Raw genomic sequence first — 23,000 nt, 5'->3', positions numbered from 1 at the left:
TTCTTATAAAATACCTCTTTCACCATTGCTAGTTTATTTTTAATTTCTATGCTGCTCTTCCAGCTAGTTTCTTTCTTGCTTCTGAGGTGTTTAAAGCTTTGCACATGTTCTAATACTTACCCATTCAGTCTGTATATAAATTACTAATTGAGTTATAATAAGATTTGGTAACCTACCAGATACTTCAGTTTGAATTTGTTATTATCTTCATATTATGCTGTGTAGCTGTATTTGTGACAGCCAAAAAAACTATTGTTGTTTACGGTAGACAAGACACTTAAAAAAGGAATTACTTCTTAGATATTTCAGAGTTCTAATTATTTTTGAAGTTCAACACAGTGCACTTTACTTTACAGTTAGAAAATCCTGCAGCCAGTCATTAGCATTTCGTGTGAATTGTGGTATATCCGAAAACTGTACAATAGTTCAGAAATGTGGCAGGAGATGTGTACACACTTCTATGACATCCTTGTTGCTGAAGTTGCTTACCATCTATTCTAAGTCACTTGTGCTTGTCACTTGATGTATCTACAGTAGGCTGCTACACTCAAATTGTTCCTGTGTATTCCATTACCTTCAAAGTACAGTGTTTATTCAAGCATCAAATTACTGATAACGGTTGACATTTGTAAGTTGATTCTTCTGTGCATAAATGGTCAGGAACAGTTAAAGATTTCTATGCTACTCAAACATTTTAGCAATCTTGTGCCACAAGGAACGCTCCAAATCATGCAGAGGTATTCATTTGTTTCTCATGCGCAGCAGCAGTTACTTATAAGTTGATGAACACACGAAGCAAAATTTATTTCTAGTTGCATAATTCAGTTTTTCGAGCAGTTCTTTTGTATGAGAATGTATTGGTGGACAGTGAAATGAACGTTCAGTTCTTGAAACATTGTGCGTCCTACAAATAAAAATTTACGTTTGATACACAGAGGTTACAGCCATTAGAAAACTCCAATACAGTAATTCCTATTGTACATGCACACAAATGAAAAACAAAATACCATTGTTAAGTTTGTCTTAGAGCAATCTTGATTATATTAGGTATTCTCCGGAAAGACATGAGTAATGGTTATTAACAACGTAACTGAAAGATATTACAATAATGCCTCATTGGGAAAATTATAGTGACTATTTTGCTTTTAGTTACCAGCAGCATTAGTCATCCATTGCATCCCAGTGCAGAAACCTACTGACTATTTGAATCAAATACAAATGAATACAGAAAGCACATTCTTATTTTCTTACATTCTTCGTTATTATTACTGACTAGATGCTACAGATACACTGTGTACACAGTGTGTCACTCATATTTGAATCTTTAAAAAATAAATTTAATTTATGCTGTGAGGCAATAACAAATCTTTCCACAGAGAAAAAGTACTAAGGTTAAATTTATGTCTTTCTGTAATAACCCAAATGAGGCTATGGAAAGGAACCAACATAATGACATTAGTGTCTGCTTTTTAAAGGCAAATAATTATTTAAATAAAAATCGGTTTTAATACACCATGTTTTTAAATAGGTCTAAAAAGTATAAAATAATTGAGGCATTCTCTGGTATAACGACTTAAGTGAAATCCAAATCGGTCAGTAATTTTTACTTACCGCGCTATCACATCATATAGTCTGAAGCTACAGTATTTTATTTATATCTGACTGAAATTTGGTTGCTGAAGTATTTGAAGCTTCTGATGCTCCGTGGTTTGATATGAGTACATTTCAGTTGTTATTCCAGAGACCACCTCTCTTTCTCCTAGTCCAGTATAGTTTCCTAACCCCGTACTGACAGTTCTAAAAATTTGTGACTGAATTTTTAATGGCTATGAAAGTACTAGAAGGATTCAAAGCAAGAAATGTGGGGCGGGGAGATAATGAGGAGGCTAGCTATTCGTGACATCAATTGTATATTGTATGCATCCCACTTTTTATATTTTGAATATTAAGAGTATTTTCATAACTATAACAATTCAGTCACAAATTTTGAGGACTATCAGTATGGTGGTAGCGATCTGTGTGGGTCTAGGAGAAATTACTTTATAATGTTTAGTCCATTGATGTCAAACATTTTGAAGATTTTGTGACAGGTGTGGGGTGAATTTCAGATTATTTTCCCCCTTCACTTGAGGTAACCAGTATAGTGCTTTCTATTACATATATCTTTTGAAAATACTGTGAAGGTAAAAATTGGAGAGATTCAAGCGCTCACAGAGGCTTATCAAGAATCGTTCTTCTTACAAAACGTCCACCAGTGGAACAGGAAAAGGAGGAAATGGCAGTGGAACACAAAGTATCCTCTGCCACACTCCAAACGGTTTTAATATGCGTTGTCATCCAGTTCTCAGCTATGTTAAAAGTTTCTAGATCATCAGTAAGTTACCAGAATGAATATCCTTTCTTTCAGGAGTGCTAGTTCTGCAAGTTTCGCAGGAGAGCTTCTGTAAAGTTTGGAAGGTAGGAGACGAGGTACTGGCAGAAGTAAAGCTGTGAGTACCGGGCGTGAGTCGTGCTTCGGTAGCTCAGTTGGTAGAGCACTTGCCCGCGAAAGGCAAAGGTCCCGAGTTCGAGTCTCGGTCGGGCACACAGTTTTAATCTGCCAGGAAGTATCAGTAAGTTAGTTTAAAAGCAGTTGTAAGTCTGATACGGAACAGACCAGAAATGACATATTAAAAAATGCTTTAAAATTAAAATAACCAAAAGTAGATAAAAATTTTGCCAGTGTTGACTGGAATACGCTCGTCAGAATCCTGAAGGTAGTGAAGATAAAATACATGAAGTGGCAGGGGAGTTACACACAGAAGTAAATAGTCTTTGCAGAGGAAAGACTAGTGTGGCCAACCAAAGACAAGACCCTGAAACGTGAAACTCGTAACTCTTGATATAGTTTGTGTAATTGAACACTGACTTACAGATGGTAAAATTTTGCAGTGCACATTGCCAATTTTGTATATTGTTAAGTTCTGCAAGGATGTGTAAAATCTGTGGTAAAGTTCACTTTTCCATCAACTGAATACCCCAAATGTTTCTATTCTTATAGGCTACCATAAGAAAATGAACTTTATTGGAGAATTTTCCTTTAACACAAAATAAAATCTAAAAATGAATTTAAAATATCAGAATTAGTCCACTTAAAGGTCTCTACACCAGGTACAAACAGAATTACTTGCAGTAAAGAAGTCAAAGAATGAGATGAAATAGTAACTATGCTCATGCGTGAGACTAGCAATATGAAGCAGTTTGTGGAAAATCACACTATCTCTGTCGGTTGCCAACCACATATTACTAGTTTGTAGCTGCTGCTCAAACAGCTCGGAATCAGAAAGAGCTGGAAGTAATTAGATGTTTCACATTGTGCATACACATTCATATAATGGATCCAGGTTGCTGTTCAAACAAACCCACTAGGCATTGTGTTTGTGGGAATTATTTTTAACAACCATTCCTGTCATTCTTTGTTCATAAATAATAATTTTGTATTTTTTGTCTATAAGTCATATTTTTATTCCTAATTTCATTAATGATGTCTGTGGATACCTTATACCACTCTTACAATTGCCTCATCGTAGCACTTTTTCTTTCCTATTTACTATACTGATACATTTTAGTCCCACCCGCTACCTCTGGTTGTGGCTTTAGTAGAAGCTCTGCAGTTTGCCGCCTTTTTTGTGTGATGTTGTTTGGTGTATTTTGCTGACATTCTATTTTGCTATGAATGTAGGTAAACATTTCTGCTAAGAAAGAAATCCTTTATACTGGTTATGATTGTTAATTCAGTATGATGTTTTGCAGGTTACTCTTCAAACTGATGAGGTAAAAAATGTACCATGTGGTACCAGTGGTGGTGTCATGATATATTTTGATCGAATAGAAGTTGTTAATATTCTTAGTGCCTCTAGTGGTAAGTACATCCTCTGACTATGGTTATCCTTTATTTTTTATGAATTTGAATGCTGTGTTAGTGGAATGCTAACATTATTTTTCCGCTTCTCTTCAAATTTTTCAAATTATTTTCTTGCTTCTCTTCAAATTCAGTAATGACATAAATTTTCCAGACAGTTATTTGTACTGCAAAAAAAATAAACAGATAGGATAATCATGGAACAAATTTATTGACTCTTCAAATGTGCCCACTTGGCAAGTTTGTCTGCGTTCCAGTTCTTGTATGCAATTATACCTGTAAGTTAAATGTCCATCTGGGTATTTGGCCCAGAAACACTGGTGTCCCATATTGTACCTGTTCCACTATGCAGTACTAAATATCTTGATGTTTAAGATCCAGTTCCCTGTTCTAATTATTTGTCCTTTGTTTAAGCAGACTGAATAACATCTATTAAATTTGAATAGCAATGTTTAGTGCTTTTAAGATGTCATTACTCCTTTAAAAAATTTTGCATAATGAAACTAAACTGTTTTCTTCCTGTCTTTCTTTTTCAGTATATGATATTGTAAAAAATTACACTGCTGATTATGATAAGACGTTAATCTTCAATAAAGTACATCATGAACTGAATCAGTTCTGCAGTGTTCACAGTTTACAAGAGGTTTGTTTTTATTGATTGTTTGCTTTTCCTTTGTAAGCTTCAGTTTTTGTGACCTAACACAATTCTTAAACACACTTAACACTTAGCTGCAAGAAAGAAGTAACAGACTACGAAAGGATTGCACTCTTATGGATTTTCTATTTGTATATCAATCTCTACATTAAACAAGCCGTAAAGGAAAAAAAATAATGAAGGAAGTAAAGTTCAGGGAGAACATACAAAACTTTGAGGTTGTCCAATGACGATACCGTTATGTCAAAGACAGCGAAGAACTTGGAAGAGCCGTTGAATGCAGTGGACAGCGTCTAGAAAGGAGGATACAAGATGAACATCAACAAAAGCAAGGATGTAGGTTGCTGTAGGTATTCGCAGACGAAGAGGCTTGCACGGGGTAGAATAATGTGGAAAATTGCATAAAACCAGTTTTCGGATTGAAGACAATAACAGTAACACAATTTATCATATGTACTGTTGTACTTAGATTATCATGTGAGAAAACATTTTAGACACTAATACTAAATCATATGTCATTCATTTGTATTTACACTCCATGAAGCTGCTTATTGATCATTGTTAAATGACAATGTACCTAATGCACTGTCTCATGTTTGGAGAAACAGTAGCATAGGAAAGATTTTTATTAACTGACAAATGGAAGAATAAATACGAAATTCACCTTCAGTGAAGTATTTGTGTGCATTTCGTAATATGAAAGTTACTCAGCAGTATCTCTTCTGTTTTATTTTTAGGTATATATTGATCTGTTTGATCAAATTGATGAGAACTTGAAAGTTGCTCTACAGAGAGATTTGAATGAAATGGCACCTGGGTTATTTATTCAAGCTGTGCGTGTTACCAAGCCAAAAATTCCAGAAGCAATTAGGAAAAATTATGAACTCATGTACGTATGTGAAAGTAATGTAGTTTATAACTACAAGATATGTTTATGTATTAAATTATTAAATTTTCATTGTATACAAATTGCATGTGAAATGCTTAATTTGCAGGGAAGCAGAAAAGACTAAACTTTTAATTGCTGTTCAACGTCAAAAAGTAGTAGAAAAAGATGCAGAGACAGAGCGGAAGAAAGCTATCATAGATGCAGAAAAAGAAGCAGTTGTAGCAAAAATTCAGTTTGAACAGAAAATCATGGAAAAAGAATCTCTTCAAAGAATGTCGCAGATTGAAGGTTTGCTATGTTCTGTTATAAACTGTCAATTATTAGATTGTATTTCTGTTAAAAGCTCTTTCAGTAATAAATTGCATAGACTGTCCTTCATATTACTCCAAACAATAATGGAAAACCAATCATGGCACACAAAGTTTCTAATAATGAGATTATTTACTTTGTTTTTACAGATGCAAGTAGAAAAATCAAGTCTCTTAGAGTAATATCTTCTCAAACAGTAAATTTTCCTTTTTTTTCTTTTTTCCAGATGAAATGCATCTAGCAAAACAGAAGAGTATTGCAGATGCAGAATTTTACAATCTGCACAAGCAAGCAGAAGCCAATAAATTACTCTTAACAAAAGAATATCTAGAACTGAAAAAATATGACTCTATAAGTCATAACAACAAAATTTATTATGGATCAGAGATTCCTGATATGTTTGTTCATGGTGGCTGCCGGAATAGTGATGATACGGATAACATTCATAAAACGGTTCCCAACGAATGATTTGCCTTCAACACATTGTGAACAGAGAGTATAGTTCCTGATCATATCAACATGTGAGAATTTTCTAAACATTTTTGTGCCCAGTTATATCTGTGAGTTTGAAATGTGTGTGAATCTCTGTGTGTGTTTGTGACTGGAGTTTGAGTACAGGAGAGGAACAAATTTTATATCACTCTTTATGGCTTCAGACTGTTAGCATTTGTTAAACCTGTTCTTAAAACAGGGTAGGTGAAAGTTCTTGTGCCTTCTGAGATTTATAGATACTCTGTTTTATATCCTTTACACATAAATTACCTTTTTTTTTAGTAAATGCAGTATTTATTGACAGAACAGCTGAGTCATTAGAAAGTTGTGAATGGCAGTTTGTATTGTTTCTTTGTCATTCTGCATTTGATTGCCCTTTCGAAATCACACAAAATACATTGTTGTTCTGTTTTTCCTCAGTTTTTGAGTAATAGACAAACTTGTTGATAAAAATAAAAATAATTTTAAATTTTGTAGCTATTTAGTATAATTTACCACCATTAATATGTATCACCAGGAACTAATTTATTTCAGCAACTTGCTCAACACCCTTCTGGGTTATACAGGCTCAGAGGGTAAGTTGTCTGAAGCATTTAGACGATGTCGGTGAACTAATTATGAAGATTTGTCACTAAAAATAGTACTGGTACATAAAAATGAGTAATGTTTTGAACAAACCTGCCCTTTTTATAGTAAACTAATAATTGGTGAAATGGAGAGACACAGAAGAATAAGAAGAGTTGCCAAAGTAATACACGTGAGGGACCTGTTTACTTTTTAGTAGTGTTTAAACTAGATAACACATAGGAATATTAGCTCTTTGAAAGTTTCCAGTCCTAAAGTGTTTGAATATTTTGGAGCCTATCTTAATCTGCAGTCTTTAATATATGCACTTTTTTTTGTAAGTCTAAACTGCTGCTGAGTAATGCCAATGCATTGTACAGTTATTCTGATGAAGCCCTACACAAAAATTATAAGATTTGGAATTTTTAACATTTAATTAGGAATAGTTGCCTTGTGACTTGGTAGCTTTATGGACAAATTTAAAAGATAAAGAATGATTTGCCTCAGCTCTTTATTGAAAGAAAACTGGTACTGAGGTAGATAAATTGGAAGATCAATGTTTCGACAAATAATTCATTATTAGGGTGGGAAGCTCTGCAACACACTCTCAACTTTGTGTTTCCATTTGTCAAGGCAGCTGTCTCAGATAAGTCTGTAGCATCAGACTTGAAATCCGTGACTGGATGTATCATAGCCCAATAAAGCATATGCTGTGTTGATATTCAATCCCAATCCAGATTCCATCATCGCAGTTTTGATGGTAGCCTCACATTTCTGAACAACATGGTTTAATAGCGCCTTCCATGTTAAATTTTTCCCAACAAGAAATCCTTTGTATTCGAAAGTTGTCTCTATAGGAAAGTGGTATAATCCAAACACAATTACATCTGGCAGAGTTGCTGTGCACCTAAAAAACATTACTGCAAATGATTATGCAGTGGAGATTTTCACTCTTCACGTACACCATTGTTGGAGTGTGAATGTCAGATGTTCCCCATTACCTCTTAAAACAGTACTCACCACAAAAATAAACATGTAATCCATAAGGCACACTATTAATATTATAATAGTGATTAATGAGATGAGGCCTTATTTTGCTGAAGGTACAGGACACTAATTGGTTGCTGTAAGAAAAAAGATACACATTATTTCACAGAATTTCCTGTATTGTTTTCCAATTAAAGACACTGGCAGAGGTACCAGGTGCCCCATTTTATCCCTTTCAAACATTCCCATATGAGGATACTTACACCACCTACCTGAATGACATCCTGTTGGCAAACAGAGGAATCACCTCATGGTTTTTGATGTTTTGTACTGTGCCATGTATCTGATGTATACCACAAATCGTCAGTCCAAGTGAGCTTTCCACATGCTTAAACTGCCCAACGGCAGTGTTCTTACACCCACACTAGTCTTTGTTCAGTGAGCATAGATACGTGGGATGGTGGTGACATATATCCCGTAACAAGGTCATTCTAGATGGATTTGCTGCTCTCCTGTTGTTGTTGTTGTTGTTGTTGTTGTTGTTGTAGCACAGCATTGAAGTTCAATTGATTTGCAGTAGCCTGATGCTGATGTATCTGCTATTACAATCTGCCAGCAGCAGTTCGCTGTTGCAGTGCTGGTTTTCCCTAAATTGAGGTACCCGTAATACATCCTTGTGTTGATGGCATCTAAACGACCCAATGCCTACACGTTTCATGATAGCTGGAGGTGGTCAATGGATGCATTTTGACTGGTGAGTGAGTTGTTCGTTATGACTAGTGCACTCGCTTGCAGTTCCCTTTAGAATTACCGTGGGTGGTGATGGATAGTCAGAAGCTGACTAAAGGAGGTGGTCATTTTAAGAAAGCCTGTGATGGACTTTCGTAATGTATGTCCTAGCGTACTTACGGAGTCACATAGAGCAACCCTTTTTTCTTACTTATGAATCTGCAGACATTATAAGGGACATTCATTAAGTCCGTAGAAAAGATAGAAAAACATATTATTTTGGGAATTTTTCTGTTTTTTAGCATAGTTCCGTTTTAACTCGGTACACTTTTCCAAGTGTGGCTTCAACTTTTTTAAGCTGTCCAAAAAGTGGGATTTCAAGTGTACCGTATCTTTAATGATTCAGTGCACTCAACATATCTACTGCCAGGATTTGGGCAGTATGCTAGTCTTAAGCCTTTACTTCCTATCATGCTGTTCAACAACACTTAGTAAATAAAACACATCTATAGAACATAGAATGCATGACACAATAAGGGGAATTTTTCTTGAATGATCCCAATGTTTAGCCAATGGCCCAGAAAATACACTCAAAAAATGATGACAGGTGTACTTCTCCCTCTGGTTTGAACTCGCAAAATTGTTTGGAAAAACTTGTTCTATTTCCTAGTTGCAATTTCTCACCTTACAATCCACTACCACCCACTAGCTGCTGCTTATTTCTCTCTTACTTAGTTTTCTTGAGCATGTCCCAGATTTTATGGAATTTCTCCCCATGTCTGTCTGAGTGGGCAGGAGATGGGGAATAACTGTTAAATCCGATTCTTTGGTTTGTTGTAGTATAGTCAACCTCGATTTTGTGTTTGGGATTTGCTGTTTTACTATTTCAAATTACTCTTTCGTCAATTGTCAACATTTTATTTATGTCATTTATATCAAGAAATTATTCATTAACCATATTTTTACTATATTGCACTATTCATGTACCTTGTCATGTAACTCTTGAAAGTTAACATCTTGATTGCAACTCTGTAATTTTAACATTTATTTCATTTTTACTCTTGCCAAGATACCCTAATACGTGCCTGTAAACGTAATTTCATCTTTCCAAATTCGGTTCTTCAGTTAGTAATACAGAATGTTAGAGAGTTTTGATAGTTTCATTTTGTTCTTTAAATCAGCTGTACTCTTACTTCGATCCTATAACCACCCAGGGACACTTGTCGCCTTGGCTTGGTTATTGCAGGCATGCACTAACAAAATAAGTACATTTGACTGTAGGCTTTCCCGGCGTAAACTATTGATGAAGGTTTCTCGGGTCTCCAGCCGGGTGGTAGCGTTGATATCTCGCGACGTTTCGGGAAGTGTCATACTACCCATCTTCTGGCGAAGTGTCGAGATTTGCAGAGAGCGGGCTATTTATATGCGCGGTCAACCCTCTCCATTAGACCTCGGGTGGCTGTGGTGGACCAGCGGCATGTACGTGGTGGTGAGGATGGCGGTCACAATCTGGTTTTTGGTGTAAGCATTCTGTTTGCGTCAGCAGCGGAGGACATTGGTGGACGTGCTCCCGACGGATTGCCGCTATCGCCGGGTTCCATGCTGCGCTGAGTTGGTATCCCTCGTCTCTGTTGACCAGATTCTCATGAATCCTTATTTCTGTGGATTCTTTGATCACGCTTTTCCAAAAGCCAGATGCTCGGCACAGTACCTTCGTGTTTTCGAAGTTGAAGGTGTGTTCTTCATTGATGCTGTGTTCCGCTATGGCTGATTTTTCTGTGTGCCCTAGTCGCACACATCTGATATGTTCTTTGCAGCGTTTAGATAGCAGCGCTGTGTTTGTCCAATGTATTGCTTTCCGCATTCGCGTGGTATACTGTATACTCCTGGTGTGCTAAGGTTCAGCGCGTCTTTGGCAGAATCTAAGAGCTCCCTCATCTTTGGTGGTGGTCAGAAAATGGTTTTGATCTTGTATTTTTCCAGAAGTCGTGCAATTTTGGCTGAGAGCGGACCCACGTACGGAAGGAAAGCGACTCGTTTATCTTTTTCTTCTTCTCCTTCATTATTTTCTTCTGGGGTTCTCACTGCTTCTTTCTTTATTTTAAGCGCCCTGTTAATCTGCGTTCTACTGTAGCCATTTTGTTGGAAGACTTCTCTCAGGTGTTGCAGCTCGGATGGTAGGCTGTCTTTGTCGCAGATGGCGCGCGCCCTATGTACCAGGGTGGTCAGTACTGATTGTGCTGGATGGTGGCAGCTTGTTGCATGAAGGTATAGATCCGTATGTGTTTTCTTCCTATGTACTGCATGGGCTAGTGATCCATCTGCCTTCCTCTTAATTAAAATATCAATGAAGGGGAGGCATCCATTTTCTTCCATTTCCATTGTAAATTTTAGGTTCGGGTGGATGCTGTTGAGGTGTTCAAGAAACTCACCTAGTGCCTGTTTGCCATGTCCCCACACGACAAAAGTGTCGTCGACATAGCGGAAGAAGTGCTTCGGTTTCCGTGTGGCAGTTTGAAGGGCCACCTCCTTGAAATGTTCCATATAGAGGTTTGCAATCGCAGGAGCCAATGGGCAGCCCACCGCCACACCATCAATCTGCTCGAAGAATTCCCCGTTGCACTGAAAGTACGTGGTTGTTAGTGCATGTTCGAAGAGGCTGACTGTTTGTGGTTCAAAGTGCTGGGTTAAAAGTGCCAAGGAGTCTTGAAGAGGTACTTTCGTGAAAAGCGACGTCACGTCGAAGCTCACGAGTAGGTCCTCCCCTTGCAGTCGCCTGTCCCTGAGTATTTTTACGAATTCGGCTGAGTTTCTCACATGGTGGCTGCAGTATCCCACAAGGGGTTTGAGCAGTGTCGCTAGGTATTTAGCATGTTAGTAACTGTGAGAGTTGATGGAGTGCACAATCGGTCTCAGAGGTACCCCTTCCTTATGGATCTTGGGGAGTCCATAGAGGCGTAGTATCGCTGGAGCTCTGAGGTGCAGTCGCTTCTTCATTTGATTTGGTAAGTCCGATTTCTTCAGCAGAGCTATCGTCTTTCTACTCATCGTCGGGGTTGGATCCTTCTTCAGCCTCTTGTAGGCCTCATCTTGTAGCAGAAGGTTTATTCTCTGTCGGTGCTCGGCAGTACTTAACAGCACTGTAGCGTTCCCTTCGTCCGCTGGTAGGATCGTTATATCAGGGTCATCTCTAAGGGACCGGAGAGCTGCTCGTTCTTCCGCGGATATGTTATTTTTAGGCAATCGAGATCTGTCGATTATTCTGCAAGTTTCCCAACAATGGGCTGCCCATTGGCTCCTGTGATTGCAAACCTCTATATGGAATATTTCGAGGAGGTGGCCCTTCAAACTGCCACACGGAAACCGAAGCACTTCTTCCGCTATGTCGACGACACTTTTGTCGTGTGGGGACATGGCTAACAGGCACTAGGTGAGTTTCTTGAACACCTCAACAGCATCCATCCGAACCTAAAATTTGCAATGGAATTGGGAGAAAATGGATGCCTCCCCTTCCTTGATATATTAAGAGGAAGGCAGATGGATCACTAGGCTATGCAGTACATAGGAAGAAAACACATATGGATCTATACGTTCATGCAACAAGCTGCCACCATCCAGCACAAAGACAAACAGTACTGACCACGCTGGTACATAGGGCGCGCGCCATCTGCGACAAAGACAGCCTACCATCCAAGCTGCAACACCTGAGAGAAGTCTTCCAACAAAATGGCTACAGTAGAACGCAGATTAACAGGGCGCTTAAAAGAAAGAAAGAAGCAGTGAGAACCCCAGAAGAAAATAATGAAGGAGAAGAAGAAGATAAGACTCGCTTTCCTTCCGTACGTGGGTCCGCTCTCAACCAAAATTGCACGACTTCTGGGAAAATACAAGATGAAAACCATTCTCCGACCACCACCGAAGACGAGGGAGCTCCTAGGTTCTGCCAAAGACGCGCTGAACCTTAGCACACCAGGAGTATACAGTATACCACGCGAATGCGGAAAGCAATACATTGGACAAACACAGCGCTGCATATCTAAACGCTGCATAGAACATATCAGATGTGTGCGACTAGGCCACACAGAAAAATCAGCCATAGCGGAACACAGCATCAATGAAGAACACACCTTCAACTTCGAAAACATGAAGCTACTGTGCTGAGCATCTGGCTTTTAGGAAAGCGTGATCAAAGAATCCGTAGAAATAAGGATTCATGAGAATCTGGTCAACAGAGACAAGGGATACCAACTCAGTGCAGCACGGAACCCGGCGATAGCGGTAATCCGTCGGGAGCACGCCCGTCAAGGTCCTCCGCTGCGGACGCAAACAGAATGCTTACACCGAGAACCGAACGCGGCCGCCAGGGGCGACCGCCATCCTCACCACCACGCACATGCCGCTGGTCCACCGCAGCCACCCGAGGTCTAGTGGAGAGGGGTGACCGCGCATATAAATAGCCCGCTCTCCGCGAATCTCGACATTTCGCCAGAAGATGGGTAGTATGACACTTCCCGAAACGTCGCGAGATATTCACGCTACCACCCGGCTGGAGACCCAAGAAACCTTCATCAAAATAAGTACACTACCACAGGATTCTAATTGGGTGAGTTTGATGAACACCTTCTAACATATTAGAAGGTTTGTACTGTTAGGTGTCGAACCTGATGCAGTCACTTGCATAACACGATATTTCAACAGCATAGTTTGCCAACATCTTCAGGTAATAACTGTAGAATAAGTAATTTTGCTACATCCTGCCTCCTTCAGACTCTTATCGCCCCCCTATCCTTTTCTCCACTGCTAGTTGCATACTGTCACCTCGATACATCGGAGTCTGCAACAGCGGCCGACGCTCGAGTTAGCAGCAGTGCTGACTCAGCTAAGTGAAAAAATTCACCCAATAAGCATGTTTGTTTATATATAAAAGCTGACTTAGGAATTTTCCTGTGTGTGAGGCTGCTTGTACTAGATCGTGTATCGATTTAAAGTTATATGTTCACATATTTTACTGTTTGCGTCGCTTCTTCTGCGTAATCTTTCGTTGATTGTATCTTTACACGTTTGCATTGTGATGTATTGTAACATTATAAACATTCCCAAGTGCAGTGATAAACTAGTATTTTTATTGTTAATTTTAGTCTTAAATTAAATTGAGCTCTTTTAAAATTTTCAAAGACTAGAGACTTATCCTTGTAAAAGAATCTTCCTCTAATTTCATTGTACAATTACTTGAGAAATATCTTTAAGAATTTTCGGAAGCTGCCATTGTCCATTGAATAATGTACGAGCAATTTGTAACAAATCGGTGTGCGTAATGTCATTACTGTAGCAGATTTTCCAACTGAAATTTTGTGTTACATCTAGTTTTCCCTTAAAGTGGAATAGCCCTAGATATTATCTGTATTTGTCGTAAATTACCTCCGTTTTAGAGTTTGCTAGTAAGTATAATTAACGTCAAAACACTTTAGGAAACTAGTAATTTTTACCACAGGTTTTGTGTTGCTTTAAGAAATCTTGTTTGTGTTTCTGCTTCAATTCTTGTAGGGAATTAGCAACTTTTTAGCTCAACAGATTAAAAGATATTCAGCAGGTGTAGCTTAACGTCATTTGTTCACTGCCTTGTACTACATTGCACCAGCCAAAACTCAGCATCTGGAAACAGCCAAAACGCAGCATCTGGAAATTACCCTCACTACTGTCAAGCAATTGAAAGCTGCTGTGAATCGGCGTGTTGGAAGGGCTCCTGAAAGTTGGGCCTATGCTACCTGTATCAAAGGTACCTCAAGTACTATCCTCTCCTGTGGATCCTGCCTCCTCTGCAGAAAGTACACAATCTGTCATTACCCATCCACTTGACTGTGAGTGGAGTGTTAATGGTAGATCTACACGTCTTCTAGAGGGTGGATGGGGACCAGGGAGGACTCAAGGTGTTGTACTGATCCCTCGCGCCAACAAGTTTGAGGTGCTGTCTTTCACTGAAACTGGGCCAGTGAGACACATTCACTTGTTTTGGGGAAACCTGTTTCGTCGAGTGTCAGGAGGAGACAAACGTGAAAAGGTAGGTGTCTATTAATCATCAGCAGTTCCAACGTATGGTGAATGATGGTACCTCTTAGGTAAATGGCAACAAGGGACAGGAAAGGCCACCAGGTGCACTCACAGTGTATGCGTGGGGGTTTCATTCAACTTTTTGAAGGGACTATTCCAGCAGTCATTGAGAGAACAGGGTGCAACCATCTGCAGATTGTGGCACACGTTGGAACAAATGATGCCATTTGTCTGGGCACTGAGGTCATTCTCGGATCATTCCGACGACTGGCAGAGATGGTTGAGAAGGCCGGCCTTGCACATGGAGTTTTGACGGAGCTCACAATTTGTAGTAATTTTCCCAGAAGTGATCATTGCCCTTTGTTTCTGAGTCAAGAGGAAGGATTGAACTGGAGACTTCGAAAGTTCTGTGAAAAGCTAGGCTGTGACTTGCTGGACTTGTGCCATAGGGTTGAGAACTGTAGGTTCCCCCTAAGTAGATCAGGTGTGCACTACATAGCAGAGGCTGCTACTGTGTGTGGGCTGCACACCCTTTTTTTAGGTGGTCCTCCATCCAATCCATATGACAACAGCTGTAGGAAACCCAGAAGTATCAGTGTAAGATAAAAAAAAAATGTCTCCCAAATGTAAGAGTATTAAAATCCTAATGGTAACAGCAGAAGCATTTGCAAGAAAGTGCCAGAGTTTGAAGCACTCATGAAAAGCAGTGACGCTCATGTAATACTATGTACAAAAAGCTGGTTGAAACCTGATGTAAGATTTTTGGAAAAAATTTAAATTTATAGTGAAAGGATAGGCAAATGGGAAATGGAGGTGGTGTATTTGTCGCAGTAGACAAAAAAACTCAAATCCGCCTAGATAGAATTTTTGAAGCTGCATGAGAGATGTTTGGGCCGGACTCAGTACTAGGGGTGAGCATAAAATGCTAACTGGGTCTTTCTATGTACCTGAAAATTTCAGAGAAAACTCAGTTCACTTGTACTAAGTTCCCCAGTCGTACTGTAATCATCGGTGGAGACTGTAATCGTCCGACAATTAACTGGGAAAATTTCAACTTTGTTAGTGGTGGGTGTGATAAGACAACCTGTAAAACTTTATTAAATGTCTCTTCCGAAAACTACCTAGAACAAATACTTAGGAACCCCACTCATGACGGAAATATATTGGATTTAATGACAACAGATAGATAAGACCTCTTTCAGGATGTCCACATCGAAACTGGTATTTGTGGCCATGATGCGATTGTGGCAACAGAGATTACCAAAATGCAAAGGACAAAACTAAAACACACAGAGCAGTCAGTAATTTCATATCTCAATGAGGAACTTGAAACTTTAAGCACAGGTCAGGAGCATAAAAGTTCAAAAAAATAAGTAACAATGGATTGGATAGATATGTACCCAGTTGAACAATTCATAATGGGAGGGAACCTCCATGGTATACAGTCCCTGTAAAGAAACCTCTAAACAAAAGGACAGATACTGAATGAAATGTGTTTGGGTGTCAAGAGAGCAATGTGTTATGCCTTCAGTGACAATCGTAGCAGAATGTTGTCAAATGCCATTTCAAAAATTCACAGAAATTCTGGTCATATGTAAAGTGGCACCAAAATTAGTGTTCAGTTGCTAGTGAGTGAGACGAACTGAAATTGAGGATAGCAAAGCAAAAGCTGAAATGCTTAATTCCATGTTCCTTTACAAAGGAAAACCAGGCAAATTGCCCCAGTTTAATCCTCGTACCACTGAAAAGATCAGTGAAATTAGTATTAGTGACAGTGGTGTTGAGAAACAGCGGACATCGCTAAAATTGAACAAAGCCCCAGGGTCTGATGGAATCCCTGTCAGATTCTATATTTCTAACTATAGTCAATCATATATCCCTTGAAAGAAAACCAAGCCCAATTATTGGAAAACAGAACAGATCACACCCATCTACAAAATCGGTAGTGGAAGTGATCCACAAAACTACTGTCAGTATCCTTGACTTCAGTTTGTTGTAGAATTTGGAACACATTCTGAGCTCAAACATAATGAGGTATCTTGAACAGAATGACCTTCTTGGTGCCAACCAGCATGGTTTTCGAAAACATCGACCATGTGAAACCCAACTCCCACTTTTCTCACATGACGTACTGAAGGCTTTGGATCCCGGCAACCAGGTAGATGTAGCAGTTCTTGATTTCCAAAAAGCATTTGACTCGGTACCGCACTTAAGCTTATTATCAATAGTACAATTGGGTGGAGGTATCAAGTGAAATTTGTGACTGGAGTGAAGTCTTTTTGGTAGGGAGCATACAGCATATTATTTTGGATGGAGATCGTCAGACGTAGAAGTAATGTCAAGTGTACCCCAGGGAAGTGTGTTGGGATCCTTGGTGTTCATGTTGTATATTAATGACCTATTGTCTATTAAAAAGTTTAAAGAACTGGCATTAAATGATTACTCTAGCAATGTACTACTTATACAATCCCCTACATATTACTCACACAGGGATTGTGAGCATAAGATTAGAATAATTATTGCATGCACCGTGGCATTAAATCAGTCATTCTTCCCATGCTCTATACGTCAATGGAACAGGAAGGAACCCCAATAACTGGTGCAATGGGAAGTACCCTATGCCATGCCCCTCATGGTGGGTTGCAGAGTGTAGATGTAGATGTAGACAGGCAGCATCATTGCTCTATTATAGCACGCACCAAATAGTCTTGTTATAAGCACAAATTACAAAGGCTAGTATTTATTGTGAACTTTGCTGTAGTCGTGTGCTAGAGTAATAATCTAAGACGGAATTATGTAATGGAGGTGAAACACATCCGCAATGATGGAAAAATAGCATGTGAATTCATTTTGCAGTGGGTGTTTGAGATTTCCAGCTGGTGTGAACTTGGCATCTTAGAAATAGGATTCTGTTGCATCCGGATATAGTGAAACATTTAATACATATTAGTTGTGGTGACCATAAAAACTTTTACACAGTCCACTTCCATATGATGCATACACAAAGGTACAGCGTTGGATTCCATTCTGTCACCATTTGAAACAGGTAGGCTGGAAGCATCTCTACCAGCGAATACGAGGATTTAAGTGAGACAAAGAAATAAGTTCGATTTAAAATCCAAATATAGCACAAAAGAATAAAACATGACATCCTCGGCCCTTGCGACTGAGGCAACAACTTGGAATAGTGGATCGTATAAACTGTCTTTTGCGCTGAAAATAAACAAATTCTGCAAAAAGTAAATTTGTTGACGGGAAATTGGTGAATCTCTCAAAAGTGGCCCCATTAAAAGGAGCAAATAAGTCCATGAGTGGGAAGAACAAAGCACATGTCGACTGTAAGGTGCTATCATCTCCTTGTCACAGTGTCAGTGCACCTCCAGATTATTACAGCTCTGTCAGCAGTGCCGCTAATTCCAGCGTCGGCCGCAGTCGCAGACTCCGTCGTCTCGAGATGACAAATGCTGCTCTCGATCTTCGGTGAGCTGTATTTGATCTGAAGCAAGACACTAGCGCGCCGAAGCAGAACACTGCAGCGTGTGTAATACCCAAACTAGCAGCTCCCAATATCATAACTTTTATTTTTTTCTCGTTATTAATGTGTATGAATGGTTTCTTTTCCTCATTAAGAATAAGAAATTTTTACATAGGTGCAGAGGATGGCAAAGGTGACCTTTTAAAATTGTCTTTGTAACAAAAGATAAATGTTCGGGGAATATTCAATTTTCAACAATACTTTTGTTTCATTTTCGCTTGAGAGTACTTATACTTTAAATGTCACCCAAAAAGGACGTGCAATTTTTGCTTGTGCGTCAAAAATTCGTAGTAAATGATGTGTGACAAGACAAGAAAGTACATATATTGTTAGCACAGGCGCAAGAATATTTTTATTTATTACGCCAATATTCGTTCACAAGCATGACTTTTGCCTGCTATCAGGAGAAAAGGCAGTAATTTCTTCCATCTTGCAAGACATCTTAAAGTATATATGTGATAATCAAGATTTAGTTGATGGATTATATGTTCGGCAGCCACAGAAGATTAGAAGTAACAATTGACTTTTTGTTAAGCACCAAGTTTGCTGCAAAATAAGGTTTGTGTGACTTTAGTATTGGTACGCTTCATTGCATTTTTCTTACGCTGCGTGGAAGACTGTTCATGGCACCGTTTTAGTTACAACAAGAATTTATCCTTTAATTCCAGTACTGCAAGTAGTAGTTATCTCTCATTACGTAAATTTCATGCCGATTCATACTCTTTCTGTTAGCTCTTGGGCTGCCTCACAGCACGGTTATTCCAAATCGACCAACAGACCTAACACAATCGTTAAGTTCATATCGATGAAAATCTTCAAAATGTGCAGCACCAACAAAGCAAGTCTTCTGCCTGTTGAAGCCAACTTCAATAATTAAGAGACAACTATAATCTAATGATTGATAATCTCGGGAAGCGGATAATAACGGGTACTATGAAGAACAGTTATTGTTAGGAGATACGAACAGTACTCTTTATTGTGGAAAGCACAACACAGCAAATACTTTTAAACATTCACAAGTAATTAACCCGGCGGTGCACGCACCTGGAAACAGGACGGCAGTACACGCAGCTGGTCTCGCAGACCCTTGCAGTTTCTATCTTTCTGAATTTGCATTTAGATGTATATTATGGAGGGAAGCTTTATGAAATGAACTAATATCATTAAAAATCAGTTTAGTAAATATATTTAAGGGATAAATTTAATATTTTGGTCAAAAACACTTACACAGATGGAGATTCATAAAATTTAGCTGTTGTCAAAATAATGCATGTATTCAATCAGATATTTTGTCGGTACAGTCGTGGCACACAGTAACAGAATGTTCAAGGCAAATGTATTTCTTGCAGTTCTTACAAATATATCTTATTTTTAGGTTTTTGCTTCTGCAGTCCACACACCGTCCACATGAAGTTGCAGTTGATGCCACTTCTGAAATTTTCACACTGCAAAGCTCTCCAATTCTGTTATCTTCCTTGGCAATATTTTTGACATTACTCTTTGCTGAAGATAATCGTGCAGAAGCGCAAAAGAAAGCTGCCTCAAAAATTCTCCCCTTCTCAGTTGTTGTTTCTGATTTGAGTTGAAAATAATAGCAGCATTTATGACAGCTGTGTTCATGATGCTGTAAAAAGCAACCGTTGGCCATTTTCTTGTGTTTCTAGCTACATTATATGTTGCACTCATTCCGTCTAAAATGTCAACTCCACCCCCCTTAGTAAGGTGATAGAAAGTGATAATTTCTGGTTTTTTATCATTCCCTGTATTTTCGTCAATATTTCCATTGTGGTGCGTCGTTGACATAGTAATTCTTTTCGGCACATAAAAGACTAAGGTGCAATTTTTCTGAAACCCAAACACAGATGACTTTTCATGTCAGTTTTTAGTGTTAATAAATCCTCTTGGGACTTCTCTTGTTCTTCCTCAGGGTACCAACGATGGTCGTCTTCTTCGTAATCAATGTGTTTGCAAGCTCGTAACTTGTAAAATAATTGTCGCAAGTTATGGCGTGGCCTGTATTCAGGATAAGTTGGCAAAGTCTCTGAACAAGTTTAACTGGTCTGTTGTCCTGTCTGTAAGGGCCTTCAGGCTGTTGCCAACATACACCTCCATGTTGAATGTGTAAAGGCCCGTCCACACGCAACGATCTGTCTGCGCACATCACATCTGCGCAGACAGATCGTTGCGTGTGAACAGAAGATTTGCACCAACCTGAGGTGTGTGCAAACCTGGAAGTTGGAGTTGGAGGTTTGAGCGAAACCTCTCAAATCTGTCGGTTCAAACCACATCTGCGCAGACAAGTTGGAGCGTGTGGACAGGAGATCGCAGCAAATCTGGCGCGAAACAGCTGTTTGCTCAGTCTAGTGTTTGTATTTGTGTGCACTGGGCATTAAAATGGCTGATACTCGTCAGTGTTCTCGAGAGTTTGTAAGTGAATTCATTGAAATATACAGAAACCACCCATGTTTGTGGAAGATTAAAAGTAAAGAATATAGTGACCGAGACAAAAAGCAGCATGCAATGCTCTAATTGAAAAATTGCGGGCAGTTGGCGCCTCGGCAAACAGAGAAACGGTAATAAAAAAATAATTTCGTTGCGAACTGGCGAAATTATTTGCGGATGGATGTCGAAACTTATAATTATCTCTTAAAGCATGTAACCCCTCATATTATGAGAAAAATACTTGTATGAGAAGGGAAATTTCTCCTCATGAACGCCTGGCAGTAACATTAAGATTCCTAGCAACAGGAAGGAGCTACAATGATTTGGAATTTTCATCTGCAATATCGAAACAAGCATTGAGTGAAATAATACCCAACACATGTGAAGCTATTTACGCTTTCCTGAAAGATGAGTTCATGAAGGCAAGTCAAGTAAATTAGTCTGTTAGCGAACTGTTTACCGAAAAGAGTTATCCAAAGTTCAGAAATCTAGAAGATCTGGTGTAGGAGCAGATCAAGTATACCAGCCAACGTTAAGGTATTTTGATCTACTTGGCTTTCTTAGTGATCAAGAAACGCCAAGACCAAGCAGGAGTACAATTGAAGATGAAATTGGAGTGCCAATGTGCGAGGAAATGGAACACGAGGTTATGTAAAACAAAACAGGTTCGCCCTGCAACTCTCGCAGTAAATTTACGTGACAAAACTGCTTTCGCTTTAGCAGCCACTGTCTGCACCATTTTGACCGCTCTCTCTCTGTTTCCTGCGGTTGGTCTGAATGTTTTTTGCAACACAAGTTGCGAACACAGACCACAACAGAACTTCCTCCATTTCTATTTCTCAAAATAACTGAATTAAATTTTGACGTTTTCGGGGAGCGTAGTCGCTTGCCACTGATATTTCTTTTCTACACCGACAGATGGCGGGCGAGTAGTAGATTGGGGTTTGTGTCGTGTGAACACACCACATTTGCAGCGATCTTTTGCATGTACAGACATCTGCGCCGATGTCTGCGCAGACAGATCGTTGCGTGTGGACCGGGCTTTACGCCAGTGAACCAGTGGGGCGTCTCCATAGGCAAATTGGCTGGTAGGAATAGAGTTGGAGGATGGATGTGAAAATTTGTCATCTCTGGAAAAACAGCTTTAAACACTAAATTGATGCTAACAGATTACTTAAGGCCAATCTATACGCAAAGAACTGTCTGCATATACATTTGCGCAAATGTTAGTATGTAATTAATACTTCAAGATCTCATACTTTTACGCGACAGATTCAATTCACAACTGATCCACAATTTCTCGGCCTAGGAAAGAGATTTCAGCAGATACAAGCTTCGCACTAATGAAAGATATTTCAGTTCAGGGTAACAACCCGGAATGGAGGAAATATTTCTGTGACCTGTGCTAGCAACTTGAACAAAGAAACGTTCAAACAAAGTTTCAAAATCAAAACTAACGGTGTAAACGGTTAAATACTGTGGCCTCTTAAGCGATGGCAGTTTTAACATATTAATTTCCTTCGCGAGCTACTGGGCGATCTTAACGACTGGCGATCTTATTTGTAAATGGACATGAAGAGGTACAAATATATTCCTGCACGTAACTCCTCACATAGTAGGACAAAATACCTTTATGAGAAACGCACATTTACCACATGACTAGCTGACAGCGACATTACGGTTCCTAATAAAAGAATGAAGTTTTAATGATTTAGAATTTTCAACTTCACTGTCCTAGCAAACATTGAGCGAATAACACCTAATTCATTGCGAAGTTATATACACTGTTCTGAAGAAGGGTTTTATACAGACAAGTAAAGAACCTCATTTTTGTAATCTTTTTCACATTTCTATAAGTGTTTGGAACTCTAAATATTCTAACACGTTATAGGAGTGGCCAATGAGGTATATTCTCCTTCTTCAGAGTATCTGGAGATTTTCAGTTCCCTTCATGAAGTGCATTAGCAATGTGTAACAGACTTTTAGAATTATAATTAGGAGTCTTACTATTCAGATTGCTGTAGACCTTTCTCTTAACTTTCCATAAACATTTGTGACTCCTGTATAGCCTTCAGGGTGTCCCAAAATGAACTTCACAACTTTCATCACAAATATTTCACAAAGGGGACGATTTGTGGCGTAGTGTTCACACACACACACACACACACACACACACACACACACACACACACACACACACACACACACACACACACACCTAAAGTCTTTTTTTCCCTTTTTGCAGGTTTGTTATTGACGAAAATGCCCCAACTCCCTCATAGACCTGATGGTACCGTTTATGGAATTGTTGTTATAAACTAAATGTGATAACTTTGTCCAGAAAAACTTCTGCTCACATTACATAAGCACATCATCATCACGTCATATCATCCGACAGTGGTGCATGAGGTTCAAGCAACCTGGAAGTGTCATGAGGAAGCCCTTGAAA

At 39.1% G+C, this 23,000-nt stretch overlaps 1 protein-coding gene across 2 annotated transcripts in view; it reads left to right on the top strand.

Annotated features, from left to right (window-relative positions):
• Positions 1–6,923, top strand: part of LOC124595904 (erlin-1-like) — a 39,747-nt gene extending 32,824 nt beyond the window's left edge. For both annotated transcript variants that reach the window (XM_047134814.1, XM_047134815.1), the window contains exons 4-8: positions 3,793–3,901; positions 4,438–4,544; positions 5,294–5,445; positions 5,552–5,733; positions 5,981–6,923. In XM_047134814.1, the coding sequence (XP_046990770.1) occupies positions 3,793–3,901; positions 4,438–4,544; positions 5,294–5,445; positions 5,552–5,733; positions 5,981–6,222 (792 nt within the window). In that variant the 3' untranslated portion in view covers positions 6,223–6,923. The remainder of the gene's footprint in view (positions 1–3,792; positions 3,902–4,437; positions 4,545–5,293; positions 5,446–5,551; positions 5,734–5,980) is intronic.
• The last annotated feature ends 16,077 nt before the right edge of the window (positions 6,924–23,000 follow it).

This window comes from Schistocerca americana, chromosome 2 (assembly GCF_021461395.2).
Source record: "Schistocerca americana isolate TAMUIC-IGC-003095 chromosome 2, iqSchAmer2.1, whole genome shotgun sequence".
Taxonomy (NCBI): domain Eukaryota; kingdom Metazoa; phylum Arthropoda; class Insecta; order Orthoptera; family Acrididae; genus Schistocerca; species Schistocerca americana.
The sequence above is the reverse complement of the archived record's forward strand: the minus strand, read 5'-3'. Positions and strand labels throughout refer to the sequence as shown.